Here is a 9804-nt window from a genome sequence, read left to right as displayed (position 1 = left end):
GCTACAGTATAGGTCTTATATAGTGAGGCAACTTTTCTATAATACTTTGTTTTGCTTTCTGCATTTTCTCTTTTGTCTTTCTCAATCAAGGGACCAGTTCTCCCTCATATTTGAGTAATAATTTGTTGCACAGAAGATTCTTGGTTGGATTTTTTTCTTTCAGGGCTTTACATATGTGAATCCATTTTCTTCTTGACTCCATGGTTCCTGCTGAAAAAAATATGAGCTTATTCGTATTGGTTTTCCTTTGTTGGTGACTATTAATTTTTGTCTAGTTGCTCTCAGGGTTCCGTCTTGTTTTTGATATTGTAAAGTTTAACTCTGGTATGTCAAGATGTTTTTCTTTGGGAATCTATTCAGTTTTGGGCTTTTTCAGCTTCCTGGATGGTTATTTTCTCTCTTATTCTGGTCTCATCTTCTGAGGCTAGATGAGGCTGAAGGTGCTGAGTGAGAACTGGAGTCTTACGACAATTAACACTTTTCCCTACTTGTTTCCCAGCCTCTGGAACGTGAATGGTCCTATCTACTTATCTTTCAAGTCATCCCCTGAGACTATAAGCTACCTGATCTTTCTTTGATGTGCATTTTATGTTGATCTGTGTGTGTTCAGTCAGCCATCTTGCCCTGGAAGTCTTGGGGACCAGGTCTTGTTATGTCTTAGATCCAGGTACATGCGTCTTTCCCAAATCAGAAGCTGCATGTCATTCAGTACACTTACTTTGTAAAAGTGTCCAAGATCATTAAGCAATTGTACAACAGGATGCTTTGTGGATAAGAAGTCTGGGAAGGCATGCCTTTTAGGATTACACAGATCCAGAGGGAAATGTTTACTTCATGTGACAAAAGAGCATTAGGTTGTGTATTGGTAGCAGGGAGGCATTAACACAGGGATGGATCTTACTTCAAGCTCCCCAGACCTCCTGGGAGATGGCTTCTGGTTACACCCGGTACAGGATCTCAAACACCAGGAGACTCATATTCAGGAAAAGTTACCGCATATTCTCTGGGTGGCACCCAAGCCAAGAACGTCCAGCAATGAGAAGTCAAGATATTCCTGAAAACTCAGGATATATCACTAACCATTAAACTAATCTGAACTTTAGATTCCATCTCCATTGTACCTGACCTGATTGTAGTTTGGTGCAGTACAAGAAAGAGCTTTCAGTAATAATTGGAACTGTGTTTCTGACAAGCCTAATAGGAGTGTTTAGACTCAGACTCAAATGCTTTCAGGAAAATATGTAAATGTTTTTCCCGTATAATTTGAATCTGTACAGTTATCTTTGTGCCCACATTCTCCTCTAGGTGAAGTTGCACCAGTGGGCACAGTGTGGAAACTTCACATATAGAAACCACAATCATTTCCTCATCCATAGACTGTTGTTCTTGGGTCACATGGGATGATTCATGTAAACTGTAACCAGCAATAAAATGAAAATAGTTCTCTTTCTATGGGTTGTTCACATAGATCTAGGCCACTCGGACTCATGCGGGAGAAGGGAGAGGCAGAAGACAATTTCAATGAAAGTACTCAACACTGTTTTATTCAACACACTAATGCTTACTACTTAGTAGGCGTTTCTTGCGTCTTTGTTGGTTATTGTTGGCAAAACTGGTGCTTTCTTGTCCTTCTGCAGAGAGGAGCCCTTTCTAATCACAAGGTTGATTTGGTCCATGCCATCCATCAGGAGTGTTAGCCTAGAGGCCAGCAGTGACCTAGAGAGACAGACTGAAAGGGACTCAGATTGCTGAGTGATCAAGCAGACTCTGAGCTGATGGGAGACACTGAGTTAGATGTTGAGTTGGATGGGGTGTTGTTGGTCCAGTCTAAGTGAGGGTTGGGGTCAAGTGTTCTAGAGGGTGAGACCAGCATCTCAGTCCTCACAGGGCCCAGCCTGACACAAGCCCTTGAGGCTTTTCTGCTAGTGTGTGAGCTGACCAGCAACCCAGTGGTGAAGCCCTGCTACAATTCAGACATGGTCCTGAGTGTCCTAGGTGGGGAGGCAGGGAAGGAGTGTGTTATGGAAGGGATAGACCTGGGTGGACTCGGAGAACTCTCAGTGGTAAATGGGGAAGGAGGAGAAAGGGTGTCCAGGAGCTTGGGGGGCTGAGTTGGGCCTGGCAGAGAAGGGAATGAAGGCAAACTAAACCAAAAGTAGAATCAGGAGTTTCCCAGGGACCCTTATTTCCAAAGAAGCCAACTTTCCTGGCTGTGGGAGAGAAAGACCCTCCTGCTCTTCCCTGAGCTCCAAACTATGCCTGGATCCCATTGGACACCTTTTGCCTCTCTACCACAGAGCACAGAAGGAAGTAACAAGTCCATCTGAGTTCAAGATCAGAAAGGGTTGTGTTTCCTCGTAAGGCATTCGGCTTCCGTCTTGCAGACGAGCAGGCTTTGGAGCTAGAGGGGGCAGTGAAGAGGCCGGATAACCGCGCTGCAAGGGGATTTGGGAATGTGGTGGGGAGAAGAGGACACAGCGGAGAATTATGTCCTTACTCTACATAGCCCTGAGTTGGCGCCTTTGAAAGAAGGCCAATGAATAAATAAGACAGTAGCCCTTTCATTTCAGCTAAGACACCTTTATTAAGCTGCTGGCGGGCGGATCTGAGAGGAAGACCAGCAGCCGCAGAGGAGTTCATTTGGAGTGCTTGCGTTTTATGGTTTTCTTTATCCAGGACAGGTAGCTCGTGACTTTGGTAAAGGCTCGTGGAGGTGTTCCCTGGGCGTGTCCATAGGACACGATGCCCTGGGCCACCTTGTTGCAGACGAGGGGGCCCCCGGAGTCCCCCTGTGGACAGAGAGGGGGGAGACATGACATTAGTCTCCTGATTCTGTTGCCCCGGCAGGCACCATCCTCGAGGAGAAGGTTCAGCTCTGACCTTGAACGGTGCTTCCCCGCACCCCAGGCTGCGACCTCACTGTTCCCACTTCTAGGGGCCCCTCCCCCTAGAATGGACCGTGGGGCTTTTGGAAACCGAGGTAGGCGAGAGTGAATGCACCGCGCTTGCAGGACATGACATGACATGACATGACATGAATCTAGTTGGCTGCCGGCTCCTGTGTTGCTGCTTGTTTTTAATTACTTTATGTGAAGGGTGAACTATTTCTGGTGTGTGTGGTCTGTGGTGGGATACTCCTTCCCATACTCAAAAGTGAACAAGCCACCAAACAACACCACCAATAGCAACAGCAGCAAAAGCGTCGGCCACATAGCTAGTCTCTGGGCAATCCATATGTTACAGAGTAGAGCGGCTTCACTGGGTTTTCTGACCCTAATAAGGTGTCTTTGAGGACACCTGTGGGTGGGCTTGAACCATCGAGCTTTGGGTTAGTAGCTGAGCGCAAATTGTTAGCACCATCCAAGGGCATTTTATGGATGGGCAGGGGGTTGGATGTTCATCCTGGAAAAGCATACTTTTTCACTCTCGGCAGGCAAGCAGAGATCCTTAGTGACTAACTTAGTGTGCTGCCCCACTCTTTTCTCTCCAGGAAAAGTGTCACAGACCAGTGGGTGAAGAGGCCCCTCATGGATTGGGTCTCCTTGTCTCCAGTCTTCCCTCCAGCTCTGTCCCCCCAGAGCCAGTCTCTGCAGTTGCTCACCTGAAAGGAAGCCATGTTTTTCGTCGGGTCTCCGACGCACAGCTGGGTGGAACTGTTGTACCGCGAGGGGAAGCGGGACTCACACTCCTTGTCCTGTTGAACAACCAGCTTTACTTCATGCAGCGTGGTCGTTGATTGGCTCACTGATGTCTTGCCCCAGCCAGCCACGCTGCACACCTGCCCTGGCTTTACTTGGGCGGCTTTCCTGGGTAATTTGAGTGGGCGCACAGCTCTTGTCAGTTTGGCTTTGGTCTTCAGCTGTTGGGGAGAGAAAAGAAAATCACAGTGAACAACAGCTTGCTGATTCGGAAGAGGCAGGTGGGCTTCACTGAATTCCTCCTCCTCCTCCTCCTCCGCCTCCTCTTCCTCCTCCTCCAAGGCTTTGGGACCAGTCAAGCTGCCAGCATGGGAAGGGGGCCAAGGACAAGGGTCATGGTGGGAAGAGAAACTTCCTGGCCCTGGGGGAGCAGGGAGTGGCAGAGATGTGCACCTCACCTGTAGCAGCATGATGTCATTGGACAAAGTATTCCGCACATAACCCGGGTGGGTGAATCGTTCTTTCACAGCGATGTGCTGCTGGGTCTTTTCTGGCACTTGGATGTTGTGGGCCCCCAGGGTGACATTCATGAAGCTGTACAGAGAGCAGAATGGGACAGAGGGAGTCACAGAAACTGTAGGCCCGAAGCTGAGAAGGAAAGTGGTCACCCAGGTCAAGCAGCACCCTAGCTGATGGGAACAGGAGGGTCTCCATTTGAACTCCCTGCGGCCTCTGCGTCTTATCACCTCAGTGGGATGCGGGAGTCTTTGGGGTTTCTCAGAGACCAGTGATGCCCAAGGAAACATCAGATTGTTTTTGTTTTTATTTTGATCCTAAAGGCATGCTCCTAGCTGTAAATACAACCAGACTGGCCAGGTTAGGCTCTATTCCTTCAGCAAAACCTCTGCCATAAACCTGCTCCTCTCTTCACAAAACTGGCTGATCTCTTAGTCTCTGGCAGCTCCCCTGACCTCCCCCCAGCCCTGTCTTCCTGTGCCTTGAGGAACCCTGTGGAAGAGGATAGGGACACCCAGGGGAGAGGGGGGCTCTTTGTTGATCCTCACTTTCCCGAGCAGTGAGCAGCCGTCAGCACAAAGTTATCTTGGATCAGAAAACCTCCACATATTTCCAGTTTGTTTTTTGTTTTTGAGAATTGAAGAAATGCCATGTATGGACGTGAATGTTTCTTCACCTCATGTCCCCCGATGATCCCCCCTGAAAGAGAAATCTGGTCTTTGGTGCACACCCCTGAGTCCCCTGGCCGACTGCAGCAATTCTGATCCTTGGCAAGCCTGGCTGGGCGGCTGGGCCGAGGGCTTCAACCTCCTTCTCTGAACCAGGGGAAAGCAGTCATTGGTCTGCAGTCTTTCTTCTGTGTAAATCTGGAAGGGGTTCATAGCTGTCTTAGACACAACAAAGAATCGGAGCTTCCAGAACTTCCCATCAGGACCTTTCTTAGTTTCAGTGACTTTCTCCTACCCCTAAGCGTCCTGTGATAGTTGCACAATGCTGCTTTCCAATGGCTCAGACAGTTTAAAGATTTAGGTGGTGTCATAATCTATTCCTTAAAGCCTGATCGAGTGAGCACCCAGTAATTGTGCATTGGGTATCTACAAGTGTAGCCTGCACCTGCTGCCTGAGGATCACTGGGTTTTGTGCTGGCAGGCTTCTAGGAAGCAGAAATGTAGGCCCACCTTGGACAAGGAAAAAGGTGCTGGCCGCGGCCCGAGAAGAATGGAGAAATGCAAGGCTGGAGCAATGGGTTGGGGGGTTACGGGGCTGAGCAAAGGCAAACAGGGCCATTTGGACAGTGGTTCCACTAATTCCAGGATCAGCTGGGCTCTGGGCTTTTATTGCATGCTGAAGGGTGAAGCGAACAGTTTAGCACCTTCCAGACACAGAAGCCCAGCCCCTCTTCCCCCTGCAATAGAATTTGATTGGTTTTCCTTTCCAGTTTCCTACCCATGGCCATGCACTTCCATTAAAACCCTCCTTTCCAGATGGCAAACACAGGGCCCGGGGAGGAACTCCACCCCTGATGGGTCTTGAGAACTAACTTCTCGGCTCCTCTTGTGGATAGCTTATGTAGCATCACACGGGGGCATGGGTGGGACTAACGGTGGGACCAGGAGTTTTTATGGAAGCTGCATGGATCAGGAATATGCAGACAGAGCAGGATACAGTGTCCATTGTGGGGTGGGGTGGGGGCTTGAGGGAAGGGCTGATCACTCACCCGTCTCTGCCCCGGGAACCAGAAGAGAGGCTAAAAGGAGCAGGATCGGCTGCATCTCCCCTGGAAGGCTGCCTAGGTCAGAGCTGCTTGTTCTGCCTCCCGGCTTGCTTTTAAACACACCAGAGAGGTGGAGGATTGCTCAGTGACCTCACCGCTGGTTTTGTGGTGATCAGCCATAGAGAGCATTCTACAACAGCTGCCCTGCCTTCTCTCACATGGGCCAGTTGATGCTCTGGGTGTTATGTGGTAGAATTTGGCCGTCATCACATCAGTATATACCACCGATGACTCAGAGGAAGCCCAGAGTGCCTGATGTGAACTGTGAATTGTAGCATGCCCCAGTAGAGGTACCAGATTCCTGGAAGCCAGTGTCTTGTGTGAGAGAACCAACAATGGTTTCGTTTCTGTATTTGGTTGTCCATCACCAGACTTTTTCTCTGCAGATGTGCGTTTAGGCCTTTTTCTGTGCAGGGCCAAGCCTATTTGAGATGGGTCTCCTTTCGTGAGAGAGCTAAGCTAACTCCCTCGTGGAGGAGGTAGAAACACCAGTGACCAAAGCAGAAGGTGAGGTCCTGGTAAAGTGATATACAAGGGACTAAGGGTGGAGAGCCACCAGCTACTAAACCAGCGGTTCTCAACCTGTGGGTCGAGACCCCTTTGGGGGGGTCCAACGACCCTTTTACAGGGGTCACTTAAGACCATTGGAAAATGCATATTTCCAATGGTCTTAGGAACTGAGTCACCGCTCCTCTATCTGTCTCCAGGCGGGTCTGCCCACATGCAGATATGCCCACATATGAACCTGTGTGAAGACTGTTACCCATGCTACACCATGCTTTGAGACAAAATTTCATTTATTTGTAATTAGAAATAAATATTTCACAATATAGAATTACATATTGTTTTTGTGATTAATCATGATGCTTTAATTATGTCCAATTTGTAACAATGAAAATACACCTTGCATGTCAGATATTTACAGTATGATTCTTAACAGTAGCAAAATTACAGTTATGAAGTAGCAGCAAAAATAACTTTCTGGTTGGGGTCACCACCACATGAGGAACTGTATGAAAGGGTTGTGGCATGAGGAAGGTTGAGAACCACTGCTCTCTGGGGTTTCTGAGACTACAAACCACTGTGGATTCTTCTTCCTCCTGAGAATCAGCCAGTGGGTTTGAACCATTGACCTTGTGGGTTAGCAGCTGAACCTACAGAGACACCAGAGTTCTTTAAGCATGTAATAGATCCCATAAAAAAACCTGTGCTACACTATGCTGATGATCTCACTACAGTGGAAGTGAAGGACTATTGTGTCTAAGCATCCCAAATCAAATTTCATTCAAAGAACAACTAAGTAATTACCAGTGTGTGCTTCCATAACAAATATTATATATCAAAATGTGCAATACCAAGTTAAATTTCTCTCCTTACTAACTGTAAACCTCTACTTATTAGAACTTAGCTTTTCTAGTAGAAGACATTAAATGTTTTTTTTATTAAAAGATCATTTTATTGGGCCTCTTATAACTCTTTTTTTGTTTTGCCTCTTACAGCTCTTATAACAATCCATACAACTGTATCAAGCATATTTATACATATGCTGCCATCATTATTTTCCAAACATTTACTTTCTATCGAGCCCTTAGTATCAGTGTCTCTTTTTTCCCTCCCCCACTCATGACCCCTTGATAAATTATATATATATTTTTTCGTATCTACACCAACCGCTATATTCCTTCCCCCATGGTTTCTGTGGTTCGTCCCACTCAGGTGGTGGGGTGATTATGTGTTGATCATTGCAATAGGCTCCCCCTTCCTTCCCACCTCTCCCACCTTGCTCCTACCCTCCTGGTATTGCTACTCCCATTCCTGTACCTGGATGCTGTGTGTCGTGAACTCTTACCTCTTATCTATACCTGTGCACATACTCCGGTCTAGCCTGCAGTGAAAGGCGGGACTCGGGTCATGATAGTAGGGGTGAGGAAGCCTTTAGGAACCAGAGGAATATTATATGTTTCATCTGTGCGATACTGTGTCCTGGTTGATTCTTCTCTTCCTGTGACCCTTCGGTGAGGGGGTATCCCATTGTCTACAGATGGGTTTTGGGTCTCTGCTCTGATGCCTCCTCATTCTCAACAATATATTTTTGGTGTGCTTTTAATTTGTTTATTTGTTTGGGGTCTTCTGATGCCTTCTGCCTGTTACTTGATCCCGATGACACCTCATGATTGCACAGGCTGGTATGCTTCTTTCATGTGGGATTGTTGCTTCTTAGAAGACATTTTAAAGTAAAAAATACCATTCTGATTATAAGGGTCTTGGTGGGCCAAAGGTTGGACTCAACATAAATGTCAGCAGTTTAAACTCATTATCTGCTCTATGGAGGAAGATGACATGTTCTATTCCCATAATGATTTATTGCCTCAGAAATGCTGTGAAGTAGTTCTATTCTGTATGTCAACACAGTGGTTGTGTTAGTCTGGGGAGACTAGAGACACAGATTCATAGACACTCATGTGTATACGAAAGAGCTTTATATCAAAGAGCAATTGTACATTGAGAAAACATCCCAGCCCAGTCCAGATCAAGTCCTTAAGCCTGATATTAGCCCATATGTCTGATAACAATCTATAAATTCCTCTTCATACTCATACAACTCATGTAGTGAAACTGAATGCAGGAAGACCCCAGGCCAGTGGGTGGAAAGTCTTGTGGATCCAGTGGCAGTAAAAGCATCTCAACGCTGGCAGAAGTCTCCACATGGCTCCTGCAGCTCCAGGACTTCAGAGTAGCTTCATGTGTCTTGTCAGCAGGAATGTTTTGCAGGGAGCAAGTATGTGTCCTGCCTCCAGCAAGCTATTTACCTCTGTAGCATCACCAAATGATGTTATCACGCTGTAACCTGACTGACAGGCTACACTCCATCCCTTCACTCTTAAAAGTCTCAAGTTGACAACAGATTATGTAACTACTACAATGGTCATGGGTTTTTTTTCCTGTTCTGATTGTAGTGATAATATATATTAAAGAAGTCTGCAAGGTGGGAGCAGGATTCCTGGTGCTTATACATTGGGCTGGTAACTTCCAGGTCTGCAGTTTTGAAACCCCCAATTACTTCTCAAGAGAAAGATGGGACTTTCAACACCGGCAGAGTTATAATTTTAGAAGCTCAGAGCAGTAGTTCTATCCTGTCCTGGTCAGCATTGACTCGATGGCAATGAGTTTGGCTTTTTTGGTTTTGGGAAGTTGAAAGGGAAAAAAATTACTTAACTGTGTCTTATAGAGGAAACCTTTAACTATTAAGCAGTGTGTTTGAAAAACTTAAAGAATTATATTGATACTGAAAACTTGCCTTCCAGGAAGCTCACAATACTGGTTATAAATACAAGTCTTTTTCTCACACTTATACCAACATGGACTATTATATTTTTTATTTAAAAAATTCAGAATAATTTACATGAAATTAAATTCACCACTTTTAGTGTGGGTTCTGTAGATTTTGATGACTGTATATCATGTGCTTTTAATCACTGTCTATTTGTTAGGCAATAATACTTTATTATGTTATGATTCAAATTCACTTTTACACCAGATATTTAATACACCTGTGCATATTTTCCATGCACATTTTAGATGATTTATTTTTTGCTGTTGAAGAAATACACAGCACAACAGACACCAATTCAGTAATGTCTACATGTGCAAAGTAGTAACATGGACTACATTTTTCAAGTTGTACAAGTATCCCCCACTTTCCCCATAGTTAGAACTCTCATATTGGCATACATTTTTTGCCTCTAAATTTACTTTGCATCAATCAGATCTTATAGAAATAATTCTTTAAAAGCATAAAATGCTCAAAGCAGACACTCTTGTCTCAGTAAGCCAAACTAGTGTTCCCAGTTCCTATGTGTACCAGTGTACATCCTC

At 45.9% G+C, this 9804-nt stretch overlaps 1 protein-coding gene across 1 annotated transcript; it reads right to left on the bottom strand.

Moving 5' to 3' along the window:
* Positions 1–2636: 2636 nt before the first annotated feature.
* On the bottom strand, positions 2637–6001 carry LOC142426624 (granzyme B-like). The gene is made up of 5 exons (XM_075532219.1): positions 5872–6001; positions 4703–4853; positions 4097–4232; positions 3602–3859; positions 2637–2789 (listed from the first exon to the last, which is right to left on the bottom strand). The coding sequence occupies exons 1-5, from the start codon at positions 5924–5926 to the stop codon at positions 2637–2639; spliced, it is 753 nt and encodes a 250-aa protein (XP_075388334.1). The 5' UTR covers positions 5927–6001.
* Positions 6002–9804: the final 3803 nt, after the last annotated feature.

This window comes from Tenrec ecaudatus, chromosome 14, assembly GCF_050624435.1.
Source record: "Tenrec ecaudatus isolate mTenEca1 chromosome 14, mTenEca1.hap1, whole genome shotgun sequence".
Lineage (NCBI taxonomy): Eukaryota > Metazoa > Chordata > Mammalia > Afrosoricida > Tenrecidae > Tenrec > Tenrec ecaudatus.
Note: the sequence above shows the minus strand (reverse complement) of the source record. Positions and strands in the feature narration are given on the sequence as shown.